Below are 16,697 nucleotides of genomic sequence, written 5' to 3'. Positions count from 1 at the left end.
GACGAGCGCGGACGCTGCGCGGCCAGCCCCGCCGCCTCGCGCTCGGGGAGGCGGCCGCCACGGGCGGAGAGGAGCGAGAGGAGGTCCCCACCGGCGCAGAGGTCGACGACGAGGTGCACGGCGTCCGCGTCGTCGAAGGCGGCGTGGAGCGCGACCGGGTGCGGGCTGCAGGGACTGGATTGCATTTCTGAAGAAAAACTAGGGACCCGATTGCATTTTTAGCTCGCTTATGTGTGGGGTCGGGCAGTCAGATTCGGGTTTAACCCAGGCAAAGCGAGCAGTTTTCACACTTGGTAGTTTTTTGCCACGGATTAATAAAAAAGTGATAGTTTTCGGGACAAAATCGTAAAGTGGTAGTTTTCTGTCACGTTTTCGTGAATTGTGGTAGTTTTTGGTTAAATACTCTCTGCGTGTAGATATTTCTATTTAAAATTTTGAACCGAACTTTAACTCCTTTATCAGCCAAGAAAAGTGCCTAAAGAGCCCGGCACCATCAACCGTAACAGGTACATGCACCAACTTTAAACCTACATCAACAATTTAAGATGTAACCCCGGGGCAATGATACTTGCCTAGCCATAGTTTAGCCGCGATAATGCGATACCTACGTAGGATCAGGAACCCCACGTCCAAATAGGATAATCATCCAAAGTACCTCTGGTAGCGACACGTCATGCCATCAACCCAATTAAGATGCTTTTGCTTTCAGAATCCACCCGATTATCATACTGGGATCTCGTCGATAAGAGCTGGTCACCACGTTAGTAGTTTCTCTTAGATAATGTGGCACCACGTTAGTGTGGCCAAAACGAACTCGGCGAGGGGATTATAATGCCATTTGGGGCCGAGAAGATGACAAATTCAGTTCGGCGCGCAAAGTAAGTACGGCCCGTGCCTGCTTCGCTAATCGCCCGCTTTGTGTTCGGCCGATCAATTTGGTTGGTGACAGGCATTTCTTTATGCTAAAGAAGCCCTGGTGCCGTTTGGTTTAACTTAACCGGTTACCGGTGAGATCATGAGATCATGTTGAGTTCTTTTGTTAATCGGTCTAATGGATCGCCAGCAGGTTCACTCTGAATAACTCTGCCTGCCCGAGCATTACTGTCTGTGGTGTGCTGTCTTCTCTGGGTTCAGCAAATCTCGATGCTTTCTGAACTTGTGCAGAAAATATTCTGAACTTGTTTCTAGCACAATGGAACTGCTGCCAGTGATGGACAGCGTAACTGACAGCCTGCAAAAGGAACACTCTCCCTGATCCTGTTGGCAGCAGCACTCCGAACTCAGATTGGCTGCAGCTTGCCTGCTTGCCGAATTAAGGGCATTGATTACAGGTAACCAAATCTCCGTCAAGAGAAAGCTGACCAATTATCAGAGAGCTGGGTCGCGTGCCCACAACAAATAATGCACAGTTCATACTATTCAAACTGCACGGCTATACGGCAATTAATCCCGATGTTGCCGTCCCGCGTAACAGCATGGACTTTCCATGGCTGCTGCTACAACTTGTTAACAATAAGCACATCAGCAAGACCCCTTCTGCCCGTCTCGCATTCAGAAATGAATGCCGTTTCATTGTCAAAAAAACGAATTGAATGCCATCCCAAGAGCTGCCGTAACGCCCATATTTTGTTAAATGCTACTACTAGTAGCAGCATGTTTAACTTCATGTCGACATTTGGTAAGGATTTGTCAGCTTACGTTTGTAAGCCAGACCAATACGGCGTATTTTCTATTCAGACCTCAATTTCCAGCCAAATCCTTGACTACGACCGATGAGTTGAAAACTTGAAGTTGTGATGAAAACGCAGAATATACTATTCTAGTGGTGCATTATTATCCTGCGTTATCACGGCAGGCTTAGAATAGCATTGCTGTCAAACATCTCCGACACGTAATCGTAGCCACGGGTAAAAAAAAAAAGAGGAAGAACAAAGTTCAGACAACAACGTATCTAGTTGAAATCGTCTGTATCCAAGTATTCAGACTTTACTTTTTTCCCTTTCCCAGTATCCTATTCGCCGAGACGATGATGAGGATGAGGATGATAACACACAGGGGAGATTCCTCTTTCTTGTTGCTCCTGTGGAACCAACCAGCGAACTCATGTGGCCTCCATGTGGAGCTCAAATGATGTGCGGCCGGCCGGCCACGAGAGGTGACTCGTCAGGGCTGGCTGCATGTAAGTGGGAGGTCAACCCTACCCAGGAGCATTATTGCTTGATCTGAAGCTGCACATGATTTGTTTTCTTCTATTGCACACTAGTTTTATTTGGGCAATTTGCTCTTCGCATGACATGATTGGGCAGGCAATGAAATACTCGTATGAGTGCACAGATATAAACAGTTTGCAAAAGCAGAGAAAAAGAAGAAGAACCCAACTGGAGTCAACTGTGTGACACCATGAGACAGACCAGGCGTAATGGACCTTTGGGGGGGAAACAAGTCCTAATAATTGAACTTTTCTTTGGGGCCTGATGGGTTAAACTAGCTCTTTGATTGCTCCAGGGGGCATGCCCAGGTCAAACCAAATAGGGAATGATGCTGATGTTTTTGAGAAAAACAATGGCATGATTTCAGCCTATGGAATCCCCAACAGGCCATTCCCTATGTTTCATCACAAGCTACTGCTAGTAATTGTCTAGGAGAGGGCAGATAGGCCATGCTGCAAGTAGTAGACTAATAATCGAACTGAAGGTTTCCATAATGCAATTCCTCGGCTTATCCATGTGTCTTTCTGAACGAAATGTCCTTTAAAATTTTCTTGAAATGTGGCCATGTTAAGAGATCAAATTCAGAAAGATTTCATGGTTGCCACAGCAATGCAATGCCAGTGCGTGCGTGCGTCCAAAACTAGAGATTGCGCGGAGCGCCTAGGATGGCTGTCAATGGCGTGCATCGCGTGCGCGAGGCGACCATAATGCACATACACCTAACCGGCGAGGGTATGCAGGGGGCATGTTACTCTAACATGCATGCCGGCGCCAATCAGTGCTCGCCGGGAGGCGATGATCCGCCGTCCTACGGGCCATGCCTACCGGCCGGCCACCTTTATTTCCTTTAACTGCCGCGGCCTCCGATGATGTGGTCCCTCTGTGGCCTCTGCTGCCTTTTGATCCATGCGTCACTTCTTGGATCAAGCAGCTCTACTAAACTACGGAGTAGTACGCAGATCGCTGCCGCTACTGCCTACGACTCCGTTTCATCCGTTTAGATGAACTGGGGCCACTCAAATTTTACCCTATTTTTCTTCCTTTAGTAACAGAGAGAATTCTGCTCCAGTGATTTTTCGTCGTAGCCGTAGGTCTCGTTTCTGCGCCTTGGAACGAGCGGTGCCTAGGCATTAAAACCGTTGCAAGATTTGAGAGGGGATGCTGCCCGCCACTTGCATGTGGACCAGCGGCAGCGTGCGTGACATCCGCATATGGCCAGTGGGGAGCCATGGACGGACGGACGGACAGGCGAGACTAACATGCTTCACGCCGTTTGCCAGAGTTGACCCGGGAGGATTTCCGGCGGCACACCACACCACACCGAGCATGCCATGAGAGCGGCATGATTAGTCTCCTCGCCTCGGTGATGGTGGGTATCTAATCTCAGCGATATCACCGTCATCCGTACGCGTGCGTGGCATGGGGATCTCCAATCCCGTGAACTTGCTTCCGGGCTGCGCCAGTGTCTATTCAACGCAACGGTTATGTATGGCAGGTTGAATTTCAGTCGGCTTGTGTGTGTGTGTGTGGAGGAGTAAACAATGGTGACAGGCAGGGTCACGCGGCGTAGTTGATATTTCGCCCTTTTTTTAGAAAAGGAGGATGACTCCCGGCCTCTTCATCTAGGCGATGCATACGGCCACTTATTAATTATTCTCACAAGACCTTACAAAGTCATACAACAGTAAGACTAAAGCCGCCGTCTAAGCAACAAACTGTCGCTACACCTATCCAGTTGATGAAGGGGCGCAGATAGCCTGGGCCTAATACCAAACAGATATCGCAGCCAAGCCTAACATCTAAGACCTGAGACCCCAACCTAGCCACTTGCCGGGTCTGGGGCACACACTGGTCCGGCGTGCTCTCAGAGGCTCCATCTTCAGAACTGTACTGATGCATCAACCTTGCTCGGTCTAGCTATCGTCGACGCCACCACGGCGCCCAACGGCACCTCCTCCCTACGCGCAAACAACTGAGCACGTCGCGGTCGCCACTGATACACCTCAGCGCCATGCTGCCAAGTACCACCAGCCGACACAGTTTGAAGTCCTTGCAAGTCTGTCGTGCGTAGCACCTGCCGACCAGGCATGACAAAGCGTAGCACCTGTCGGTCAGGCATGACTTGACATCTTCACCGAAGCTCCGTGCAAGACGAAGCCGCTCCACCTCCTGCCTCTGACTTCCAGCGCTGCTCCACAAACGATGCACCCAATAAAGAAACGACACCACGGTGCCGCCATCGTCCGATCTGGAACACCAGATCCTAGGGTCTCCCCCGGAGCAGCACGAGTGGGTCGACAGTAGTTACACGACGATGCCTCCATCAAGGTAACGGCGAGAACGCCGCCATCGCCTGCCATCGGCTCGGTTTTCACCGGCAACCATGTCTTCCCTACTCGCAGCCGGGACTAGATGATGGATCTCGAGATCCGATCACCAAGCCTCTGGCCGGCCATCTCTGGAGAAGATGACCACCACGTCCACACGCCGGGCACGCATCGCCACCGGCACCCCCATGGTGCCTAGAGACCGACAAGCTCCGACGAACACCACGCCTCGCCAGCTGCCATGGCCCAGACCCAAGCACCACCAGATCCAGATCGGATCGGAGTCAAGGGCCCCAAGCCGCAGTCGCCGCGGAGGCAGCACCACTGGACGGTGCCCTGCCCTCCACCACGCCATAGGACCGAGTCATCTCCGGAGCTCCGCCGCGCCATGCCGCCAAGCCGCCGCCGGAAGAACTCGCGCCGCCGCCAGGGGAGAGAGAGAGACGCATCAGGGAGAGGCCCCGCCGCCGCTGGCACTGCCTGGGCTTTGCCCGGCTGTGTCCCTCGGCGGCAGCGAGGGGAGAGGGAGGGTGGAGGGGGCCGGCGGCGGAGGGCGCTAGGGTTCCCCCGAGTCGCCTCAGAGAGGGACGCGGGGGACGAGGGGGAAGGGGTGTGCCTCCGATGCCCTCACGGGTGGTGATGCTGGCCGGGAGAGTTAATTTCAGCGGCGTGGTAGCCCTAGCGAGACGGCGATGCCACCATGGTTGATATGCACGGGGAAAACTCGGTCGTCGTCGGCGCGGCTCTATGGTCGCCGGTGCAACCGCACGAAGAAGAGTCAAAATGGGACCGATGGATTGTCCAACCGTCTAAGAACCTGATGGCCTCTGAACATTTGAAGGTTCACCGGAGTCATCGTCGCTGGTCTATGGTCTTCAGGGGGGTCATTAGTCACGTAGGATATCGTTTTTTTTATCTCTGGTGATCAACATCGGCGACTGCTTTAGACTAATCACAACAGGTAATCCTTCCGTCCGGAAATACTTGTCATCAAGATGAATAAAAAGGGATGTATCTAGACGTATTTTAGTTCTAGATACATCCTTTTTATCCATTTTGATGACAAGTATTTTATGCATATATTACTAGTCTATATTACTACCTCCACAGTGGGCAGTAATATATGCGTTGTGTCATGCATCACTTCATTTATTACGTTGTAGACTCATCTTTTCTTGATACAGTAACTAGCTATGTTACCACATGACTTTCTTTCTTCATTAATTACATGCTATATCATCTATTTTGCCTAGATAAGTGTGATGTTATCACCTATATTACTCGCACTGCGAGTAGTCTTACCACGCCCATCAACTTCGGTCCAACCGGCCCTTTTTCAGATTTGGGCACACACGGAAAAGGAGATAAACATCCGTGAAACATGTTGCGAGAAGATTAATCGTGACAAGGACAAGGGCAACTTTATGTGCATCTTTGTTCAAAGCAAGACTCCATTGCATCAATGCGTGATCGGTCCTCCGTTGATGGACGATGACATCTCGCGTCCCGTTTCCTCTCTCTTCCAGAATGCGATATGTGATGAAATGTTTGTACAGGCTCTGTCCTTTTTTGCACCGGGTAGAACGCGATATGTGATGAAATGTTTGTACAGGCTCTGTCCTTTTTGCACCGGGTACACAGATGTGGCTACACATTATTACAGAAAAATTGTAACATGGTACATTTAGAACCCTTTCAAATCACAGTCTAATAAACTATTGATGTCTCACGAACTTAGAACATCTCTAACCGATCACCTAAAATCCGCTAGTCGAGGATAATAGGCGGCTAACCGGACGAAGCCGAACTCGCAAACCGTTAGTGGAGGAAAATTTATCCTCCTCGGCCTGAAAACTCCGGCCAAGTCTCTTAGATATACTTGGCCCAGGCCGCGCCGAGTAAAAATTCCGGCCCTCCTTCTCTCACCGGAGCGGCCACCCCTTCCCTCCCCAGCCGCCCTTACTCGCCGCAGCCATCACCGTTGCCTCCGATTCGGGCTGGCATGGATAGGCATGACCCTTTCGCCACCCTGCCGGCCACTGCCACCAGCGCGTTGCCGCCGAAAACTACCCACACGCTGTTACCCGCACCAAAAACCTCCTCCGGGCCACCTCGCTGGCAATCACCGTCGGCAGCAAGGTCGGTGGCAAGGCCGCTAGATCTCCGACAACGACAGACTGCCCTCCCGCTGCTCAAACCGCCAACAACGGGCAAGGAAGCCGACTATGGCCGCGCCAGCTTGCACCAAGGAGGTTGCGAGGAAGAACGACAAGAAGGTGGCTCCGGTGCCTCGTCCTCATTCTGCTCCTTAGACCCCGTCTCCGGCCACCCCTACGACCACTCCTCCAACGCGTTCGGCTGCCGCTGCCGGCTACAAGGACCGTGGCCGCCAAGTGATCGATGAAATGCCATCAAGATAAAAAAAATATTTTCATCTCGGCGGGTGCATTGTTCGGTGGTTGCTTGTGGCCGTAGGGTGATGATCCGATGGAGACACGATCAACCGTGAAGCCACCATCAAGATCAAGGACTCACAACTATTCCCAAGATGAAGATGTAGCTTTGTGTTACGCGTGGATGAACATCTCCCTTGATTCATCGGTTGGAACGGATCAATCAAAGGACCGATTTTGGGGGCGGATTGCCGACTACTACAACAACACCGTGGTTGTCACATCAAGCCGTACCCAAGGCTCTCTTGGGCATCATTCGGATACCATCCAAGACCAATGCAACCGATGGTTTGCTTGTATTAATAAAGTCAACCATGATTTCTTTGGAGACGATGGTGTTTGAGTTCGTGTTGTATGTCTTTGGTTGGGCTCGATCAGCGACATAAAACATGCTATTTATGGTGATTTTGGATCAAACTTGATCGATGTGATGCTTTTTGGATGAACTATTTGCATATTTTAATTTGATTTGCTCGATCCATGTAACTATATGCATGTTCATGGTTTATATGTTGTGCATGTTTATTTCGAAATATTCAACATAATATATAGTGTGCAATTGTTTGAAATGTATTCAGCTAGGCTAAAAGAATTATCACAAAAATTGTTCTCCTCTAAATATAGAGGGTCGGTTAGGTTTGACCACTATTAGAGGGGGACAATTATCCTCCTCTCAAGATACTCGACCGTATCCTCCTCTAACGTATAGGGGATCGGTTAGAGATGCTCTTAGGAGTACAAGAAATTTGTCATTGCGTACAAATACGGCCAAAAATGCATAAGCTAGGCGAAGTTGGATATTCTTTTGAAAAGTCATGTTAGCAGTAGTAGGTACAATCATCAGAGTTCTCAACCTTATCTTCGTCCTAAGTCAGTCAGATTAGAGTGCTATATACAACATCATTAATCATCACACTCGTTTGTCCATCCTGTCCAATCTACATGTCAACACTTTAGATTAAAATGTGTGTTCCGATACATGTATACAGTTTTTAAACCTCCGCAGCCTATTATTGCTTACCATTATCAACTTATTTGAAATAAAATGACAAATCCAGATTAGTATATTTTCTTCATTTTCACAACTGACTCGTCTCTTTAGGGTGCCAAGATGTCATAATATGGACGGTGCTTTTTTGCGGGGCCGGACAGTACATACTAGTGTATATTTAGTGCCCTTTCGAAACGGAAAATAAACAGGAGCTCTCGGGTGCTCCGCACCCCTATACGAAAAATATTCATAAAAAATTCCTAGAAAATAAAAAAAATCCAAAATTTTGGGATGTCAAACCTGGTTTCCCAATCTACTTCCGTGTGAAATTTCGTGAAAAATTATCAAAAACGTATCCGTGGCGAAGGAATTACTGCCCAAAAAAAAATGTACCCAAAAAGTGTTTTGCTATACATAGGAATATTTTGTATTTTTGGCCACGAATACGTTTCCTAGTATTTTTTTACCATATTTCAGACGGGAGTACATCGGGAACCCACGTTTGATATCCCCAAATCCTAGATTTTTTTTCAAATTTCTTGGTATTTTTTTCCTGGTATTGTATGTATAGGGGTACGGAGCACCCGAGAGCTCAAAATCCTCGTCCGTTTCAAAACACACAAGTCTAACAAATTGCTCATGTGTATCCTCGCAACAGTTGGTTTAAGAAATTTGTCATTGCATACAACATCCGTGTCAAAACTGCACCACCATAGCGATATTTCTATTGATAAGACATGCTAGGACTACTACGTTATGTTATGGACATCTTTATCCTAAACCAGTCAAACATCAGAGTCCAATACAATATCATTAATCGTCAGATTAAATTTGTGTTTTGATACATGTATGCATTTTCTCATATCCGCAGCCGTTATTGGCTTACCATTACCAACTTATTGAAAATAGTAAAGCCAAAAACAAATCAAGATTAGCATGTTTTCTTTATTTTGACGACAGACTCGTCTATTAGGATGCTATGCATGATGCTATAATATGGAACATGCTTTGAGGTGACAGACTAAAATTCGACCCGAGACAATCAGCAATCTCATGAAAACCTCCACCATTCACCGTGATATAGCGCGAAATCAACCTACCTTACCACATGGGTGACTAAAAATTTCATTTAACATTTCAAGGAGTACAATAATCATGTTTATTTAAGAAGCTTTTACAAACACTAACCTTTTTTTCTTTATGTGGCTATTTTGCCACAGTTGATCATAAATTAATTCCAGCACAAATACATTTGAGAAACTGTGAAGAAGAGATCCTGATTCATCTATTGAATTTCCAGATTAAACTGGGATTGAACGGTTAATTGTCTATTGCAAACAATCAAGCAACTTGTAAAGAGAAGACCCCATATTATTAGACAAGATTATCAGTTTATTGCGTGGATGTAGATTTGCTTTTATGACTTTCAAGTCTCAGTGTAACTCATGATGGTTTTGACCATTCGAATATGCTTTTGATCGACACGACACCGATGTGCAAACCACATCACCGTCATGTGGTTGCCATGTCACTACTTTCCTTCAATGAAATTTAAAAAACTTGTTTTAGAGATAAGGAGATCAAATAAAAATCTAGCAAGAGAGAAGGATTCCAAAAGAAAATAAAATTGAAAGACTAATCAAACATGGTGAATAAAAAAATTGTCAAAAAGCCAATGTGTGTTTTACTAAAAAATTGAGAAACAGATGTCAAATATGAAAAAAAAATAGATCAAAGTAAAAATTGTAGAGGAATTTGACCTTTGCAATTTTGCTGCATTGTTACTTTCAATGGATCATTTCTGCAAAAAAAAATTGTTTTCCCAATTTACTCACACTTGTTTGCTTTTGATCTTGTTATATAGATGTCCAATGTGCAATATCCTTTTAAGAAAACTATTTTGTTAAATTCTAGTCTGGTATATAAAATTTTATTGAATAAAATTGATGTGTGGCATACGTTTGGTTATGATGTGGCTTACATTCAGGCAGACAGTCAAAACAAATTTTAGGGCTTGATCCCGGGTGGACTTGTTCTAGCACAAGGAACCTAACCATCCGAGCATTATCTGTTCACGAAAGCCAAAGGTATCTGTACAAATTTGGTCGTTGAAATGCGAATAAAACTTCCCCGCAAAAAGAGACCGAAAACACTTTTTCTAGAGTGTGGTGGTTCGCAGTTGTAAGTGCACCTGGGCATGAACAGTAAATTGGAATAAAATATAATAAAATTATTCAAAAAATCTGGGTTTTTTTTTTCATCAAAGATGCTTCAATGCGCTAGGTGAATACAAAAATTCATTGTAAGATGACATTTGAGGCGCTCTGCAAAGAAGAACATTTATTTTGATCTCAGATAAACTTAAAAAAAGAACATTGTTTGAAGCCGTTTTTGAGCTCCTCGAATTCCATTTCGACTCAAAAATTAGCACGCGCCTAGTGCGTCGGAGCATCTTCGATGCCAAAAACTTTCAGATTTTTTTTCAATTTGTATTTCTTTGGGTGCAGATGAGCATGGGCTCAGACGCGAATTGCCCTTTTTTTTAGTCCTTGTACTTGTTCTACCCTATGATCGCACGAGTCATAATAAAATGGGCACGTAAAGATGTTGTGGTGCGAGTAGCACGAGGCTTAGGTGATAGCACAAGAACCACGGCTCCGATTCTGCTTTGCCACCAACATGTTGTTGGAACCGGACTGAATTTTCAAGCACGTGCTGGTGATCAAAAGAATGCGGCGGCCGGCGGGGGCGCAGTCCGAAGAACGGCAGAAGGGTGCGGATAGAAGAGGATAAAAGATGTGGCGCAAGCGGCCGCGGTTTCAGACCCGATTCCGCGAGCCGTATGGCGTTCCTCCGGATCATGAGAAAGACGATCGCCCGCAACCAAAATTGTGCTTTTATTAAGTTTGTTCATTTTCAGAACCTTTTGAGCGCCTCGGGGGCCATGCTGCCAAACCATAAAAGGCGAGTAAAATCATATGTTCGCCGCACAAGAACATGGTGCCGTTTAGCCATCAGAAGCAACCGGACGCGATTCCGTGGAAAACGGCGAGCCGTAACGGGATGGGGGCAAAGCATGTGGCCGGCCCTTTCTGCCCAACAATCATCCAACACAACAGGAAGAAGCCATGACACATTGAAGCGTGTCAAAGAACAAAACAGCTTGGCTTGGCTTGGAGCCCCACCCAGGAGACTTCAACAAAGGCGTCTCTTCTGACTCAAGGAAGGTAAACTAGGACCATGCTGACTAGTACTAGTATAGTTGATGTTTTTCCATCCAAAAAACTAGAAAGTGGAGATAAAAATTTCTGCCTCCTGCTCTTTGAGGCCATTGGAAGAGCTTGACGCAGAGGAGCAATTCCACTTTGCCTCTTGGGTCTCGTCAGGATCAACGGGTGGCTCTTCATGCCGTGCATCTCCCTTTCATGACGCGCACACACACGGGCCGTATAGCAGCTGCGCTCACGAGGACATACCTGGGACAGGTCCGGCCTGTATAATTGGAGTACATGCATCATCCACAATTATTGGTGAGGAAAATAGTGGGACGCACAAGAGAAGCAAAAATTTCTCACGAGAAGCAAAATGGGAAAGAGACGCTGAAAATACAGTTGACCTTTTGCACATATGGTTTGATTTAATCATCTTACTTTGTTTACTGAAATTATTGTTACCTAATTCAAACAAACAAATAATTGTTACCTAATCCAGGCCATGACGCGGTGAATGGTGATGGTAGTGTCTGCTGGAAAATGAACATTGTTTATGGTGCATCATTGCATTCTTCTTGCGTGGTGACGATAACAGGTTCTAAGCACAAACACATTTTACTTTATAACAAATTCGGTGACCATTGTGTTTATAAATACAATCAGAGAGGAAAGTGATGTATCGATGTGACCTGCATAATAGACTAATGTGCTACAGCTTAGGGTCAACCATTACCTATTTATGCTCAAACGCGTGTGATTGTCATCGGAAATTTATTTTCATACTCCCAAAGTTTTGGAAGAATATTCTTGATTTTAACCATTATAAGCTTGTGTTTGGTTGTTGAAATGGACTCCATACAATAGTCAAACTATTTCAAAAAAGAAGAAGAAGCTAATGTCATGATAAATCTAGTTTAACAGCACAGGCCAAATGTTCTAAGAGAATATCCATAATGCTTGATTTTTACCCATTTCGATGCTTGTTTTTGGTTCTTCAAATAGATAATAGAAATATAAATTAAAAATAACTAATTAAGATCGTGGTTGTTCATGCTAATCTTAATTTAACATCAGAGGTAAGATGTTCTAAGAGGATATGTGATGTTTGATTTCAGCCTATTTGAAGCTTAATTTTGGTTGCTCAAATCATTTCCATATATTTTGGGCAAACTGTGTGTAAAATATTAATGTTGAGACTGAGTCAATCCAATCATACCAATACCCCATGGATCACTAGTCAAGGAGATGATCGCACTGTGACATTATTAATGATGAAAATGATCCCACTTGAGTGGAGACGTTGTTCCAAATACTTTCAGCAATGCTTTTTGAAAATTGATATGATGATGATGACGATGACTAATCTAAACTAAGACTGGTGTATGCACATATCACGCATAGCAACTCTTCATGACATTTCCTTGTGAAAATTGACATGAGTGGTGTGGTACACTTACCATGGATTATTTAACTCTAGATCGAGACAACACAACACTACTCATGTCGCCGTATTATCGTTGGTCTAATTTAGCTGCTATTTTTGCCAAATATCTGTTAGAAGGTGATCTTACTATCTCCTTCCCAAAATATTCCGTGACAACGGATTTCTTTCGGTCACGAGTTAGGCGTAATTTCGCCGGAACGTGTAAAGGTCCTGATCATCGGTGATAGCTGACCACCCATTTCAAATCCGTAACCAAAATAGTATGGATCAAGACCATTTCTTCTACCTCTAAAGAGACTTGGTAACTTCTCTTCCATGTTTTTGTATTCACCTCATCTCCCATCATCAACTATTTCGGGGTTTTTTGCCTCGCCTCCCACCACCCATCCTATTGGTTTATTTTTGCCTCACCTCTCACCACCCCCTCACGTGATTTATTTTCGCCTCACCTCGCACCACCCTATTTCACTAAATTTTAAGGAAAGTACAAATCCACTCTTTTCTTGCAAATCGGCACTTTTCTAGACGGTTGGATTTTCTGGACACCTGTTTGATATCCAAACACGTTTGGACGTGTAAGCAAGAAATGAGTTTCTATATTGAAGATGATCTTAATTATTTGTTTGATGTCCCAACACGTTTGGAGAAATAAGTTTCTACTTTGAAGATGGCTTTAATTATTTACTTGACCGATTTCCACGCATTGTATTTTACAACAACGCATGGGTGTCCTACTAGTCATTAGTCATTAGTAGAAGATGACACCAGCAGAGGTGACCGCCGTGTTCTTCTCGGTCGCCTTCGTCCCTTCTGCAACCGGTACGCAACTCGGGGGGTGATATCATCCATGCCTGAAACTTCAAACTTGAACTCAACACCGAACACTGACCAGTGACCTCCCCTTTCTTGTTTGACCGGGGCTGTTCAAAAAGGACCAAACCGTGCATGCTCTCAGTAAGATTAAGCGAGCGAGGTCACTCGCTCGCTGTAAGTTTGGTAGCAAGTCGATTTGGGCTAATGGAATCCTCCTACGAAACCACAGGAGCGAGAGATGGAGTGTGCGATGTGATCGACCGGGGACCTACCGGGTGACAGGGACAAGCATTACGAGCATGCGCATGACAACAACGCCCACCCATTTACTCGACCCCTTGATGATGGATAGACCCGAACCCCTGCGGTGTCCCCTTCTTTGGATCCCGGAATAACTTTTAACTTTGCCTTGCACCATCCTGCCACCCATGATCTTATCATTTCAAAAGTGGAGAAACTGAATTGAAGTATTGCCACGGATAATCAGCAAAGAAAAATCATGAATCGTTCATAAATGAATAGCAGCATAGTAATAACTTTGGAATGCTTATTTCATTATTTGAATATGTGAGCAGGTACGGCTAATGTGAAGAAGGAAGCAGGACTTTGGAGGAGGACAGTAAAAAGTGTCAGCGTTACTGGGTCCGAACCGCTGGACTTTCTCTTGTTTCCTTTGACCAAACAAAAGTCGGCTTTGCTCACATGGGGCCGAGAAGCGCCGTGCAGCCACCGCTGTGGTAGGCTTGACCTCTGACTTTCTGAGATCATCGTCGCGTCGACGGACCGTAGCTTGGGACTGGGATGCGTGCTCAGAGCGTACTTCTCTGAACAAAATACTACGTACTACGTAGTAAGTACTAGTAGTAGTAGTGTCACGTGCAAGTGGTGTGGACGTACAAAACTTCGTTGCAAAAACGTACGGTGCTGTTTGGTTTCTAGTCATCTTGCCACACTTTGTCACACCTCACCTTAAACAAGTTTCATCAAGTTAAGCGGGGGTTTGGTTTTAGCCACACTTAAGACAAGATTTTTTTATGAGAAGTGAACCCCACATGTCATGACACAAAAATGTGGCAAGATTTCCTTAGGCAAGCCAAAGTGTGGCTAATAATTTGAGCAACTTAAGTTAGGCAAGTTTGGCAAAAATAATGTGGCAATATATGGCAAACATAGTCACAATCCAAACAGCCCCGTACTCCCGAAAAAGTTTGTCCCTCAAATGAATGTATCTAGCATCAACAAGTTTTTTTGGACGGAGAGAGTACTTGGTCTGTCTCGTCAGTGAGGATCAATAATAGTATTAGAGCAACTCCAACATGGCGACCCATTCCGTCCGCGCGCGTCCGTTTAGGTCTGCGCGGACAGAAAAGCGTCGACCCAAACGGGCGCGCGTCCGTTTTTCGTCCGCATGCCGACTCATTCCCTGCTGATTTTTGAGCCGGATTTGCGTCGCGCGGACACGCGACTGACGTGCGCGCCCGCCTACTCCTTCCCCTGGCCCGCTGGTCGGTAGCACATTGGCCATGCTCTCCCATTCCAACAACAAACCCTCGCCCGCCTCCTTCGTCGCCGCCGCCGCCCCCCATTTCTCCGGTGACTCTGCCAGATGCCGGCGCCGCAACATTCCCTCTGCAACGCCGCCACCTCCCATGTCGCCCGCCACCGCCGTCTTGCTGCCAGGGAACCGAAAGCTTCCCACCCCACTCCCCCGACACAGCCGCGACCGCGACCAAGAAGACGCCTCACCGCCCCGGCCAGATCCTCACCGGCACGCTCGTCGGACGCCGCCAGGGCAACTAGCTGGTCTGAGGGCGGCGCGACTCCCTTCGTCGGCCGTCTCCTTCGCCGACGCCCGCAAGCTGTTCGACGGTTTGCCAGGATACAAAATGGACTCCGCCGACGAGTTCCCTTTTCACAATTTCCTTTGCGACTCCGACGATTCATCGTCCGATGAGGAGGAGGAGATCTTGGCTGCCGTGTTGGTCCATCACCACCTCAATAGCCAGCGCCCATCGTTTCATGGCTCCATTCCGGGGCACCTTCCAACGTTGAATCGCAACCGAGAGAGCGGGCATTTCCTTCTTTGGAAGGACTACTTTGACACAACAAACCCGTTGTTCAAACATCAGAAATTTCGTCGCCGTTTTCATATGAGTAGGCATCTTTTCAACCGTATTAGAGAGGGGTGGTCGGCTATGATGATTATTTCGAGTGCAAAGAGGATGCCGTTGGAAAGATTGGTTTCTCCTCTTATAAAAAATGCACTGCCGCCATCCAAATGCTTGCATACGGAGTGCCCAGTGATCTCATTGACGAGTACGTCCGTATGAGCGAGTCTACATGCCTAGACTCCATGTATAAGTTCTGCAAGGCTGTTACTGCTGTGTGAACTTTACTATCAACGGCCACAACTACGACAAAGGATACTACCTGGGTGACGGTATCGATCCTCAGTGGACCACTATTGTGAAGACAATCCCCAACCCTGTCGGTCGGAGAGAAGAGGAAAAGATTTACCAAAGAGCAAGAGAGTGCTAGGAAGGACGTCGAGCGTGCCTTTGGTGTTTTGCAATCTTGATGGGGCATCGTTCGGTATCCTGATAATACTTGGAGCACGCAAGAACTGTGGGAAGTGATGACTGCTTGTGTGATCATTAGTCCTGGCCATCTCAAGCCCGGCCCTGTCGGCCCACCCAGGCCCGACCCTAAAATCCAGGGCCTAGGCCCGATGGGCTTGCCCATGGGCCGGGCTTGGGCCTGAGTTTTGAGCCCACCAGCAGGGCCTGGACGGGCTTGGGCTTGGCATATTGGCATTTTAAGGAAGAGGCCCGGCCCACGGCCCTAAGCCCTAAGGGCTTTTCAGGGCTTTTTATCATATGGGCTGGGCTTGGGCGTGAAAAGTAGGCCCGATGGTAGGGCCTGGGAGGGCCTGGGCCTCAGTTTTCTGCAGTGGGCTTTTTCAGGCCCGGCCCGGCCCATGGCCAGATATAGTGATCATGCACAATATGATCGTAGAGGATGAGCGCCCGGAACGTCTCTACGATCAAGGGTTTTAATTTCAGGGTGAGAATGTTGTGCTTGAGCATGGAGGAGCGATAACGTTTGAACAGTTCACCCAATTTCTTCATGACATGTGTGATTGGAAAACTCACATGCAACTGCAAAATAATTTGGTGAGCATATATGGGCTCATGTTGGCAACCAATAGATGTATCTTTTTTATTCTACTTGCAAAACTATGTGAGAC

The 16,697-nt window shown here is 46.7% G+C and overlaps 1 protein-coding gene across 1 annotated transcript in view; it reads right to left on the bottom strand.

Annotated features, from left to right (window-relative positions):
* The window catches only part of LOC123056015 (phosphoenolpyruvate carboxylase kinase 2-like), an 897-nt gene extending 712 nt beyond the window's left edge, over positions 1-185 (bottom strand). The window contains exon 1 of the mRNA XM_044479787.1: positions 4-185. Within this exon, the coding sequence (XP_044335722.1) occupies positions 4-185 (182 nt within the window). The remainder of the gene's footprint in view (positions 1-3) is intronic.
* Between the last annotated feature and the right edge of the window lie 16,512 nt (positions 186-16,697).

This window comes from Triticum aestivum, chromosome 2D, assembly GCF_018294505.1.
Source record: "Triticum aestivum cultivar Chinese Spring chromosome 2D, IWGSC CS RefSeq v2.1, whole genome shotgun sequence".
Lineage (NCBI taxonomy): Eukaryota > Viridiplantae > Streptophyta > Magnoliopsida > Poales > Poaceae > Triticum > Triticum aestivum.
This window is presented reverse-complemented; position numbering and strand designations above follow the sequence as displayed.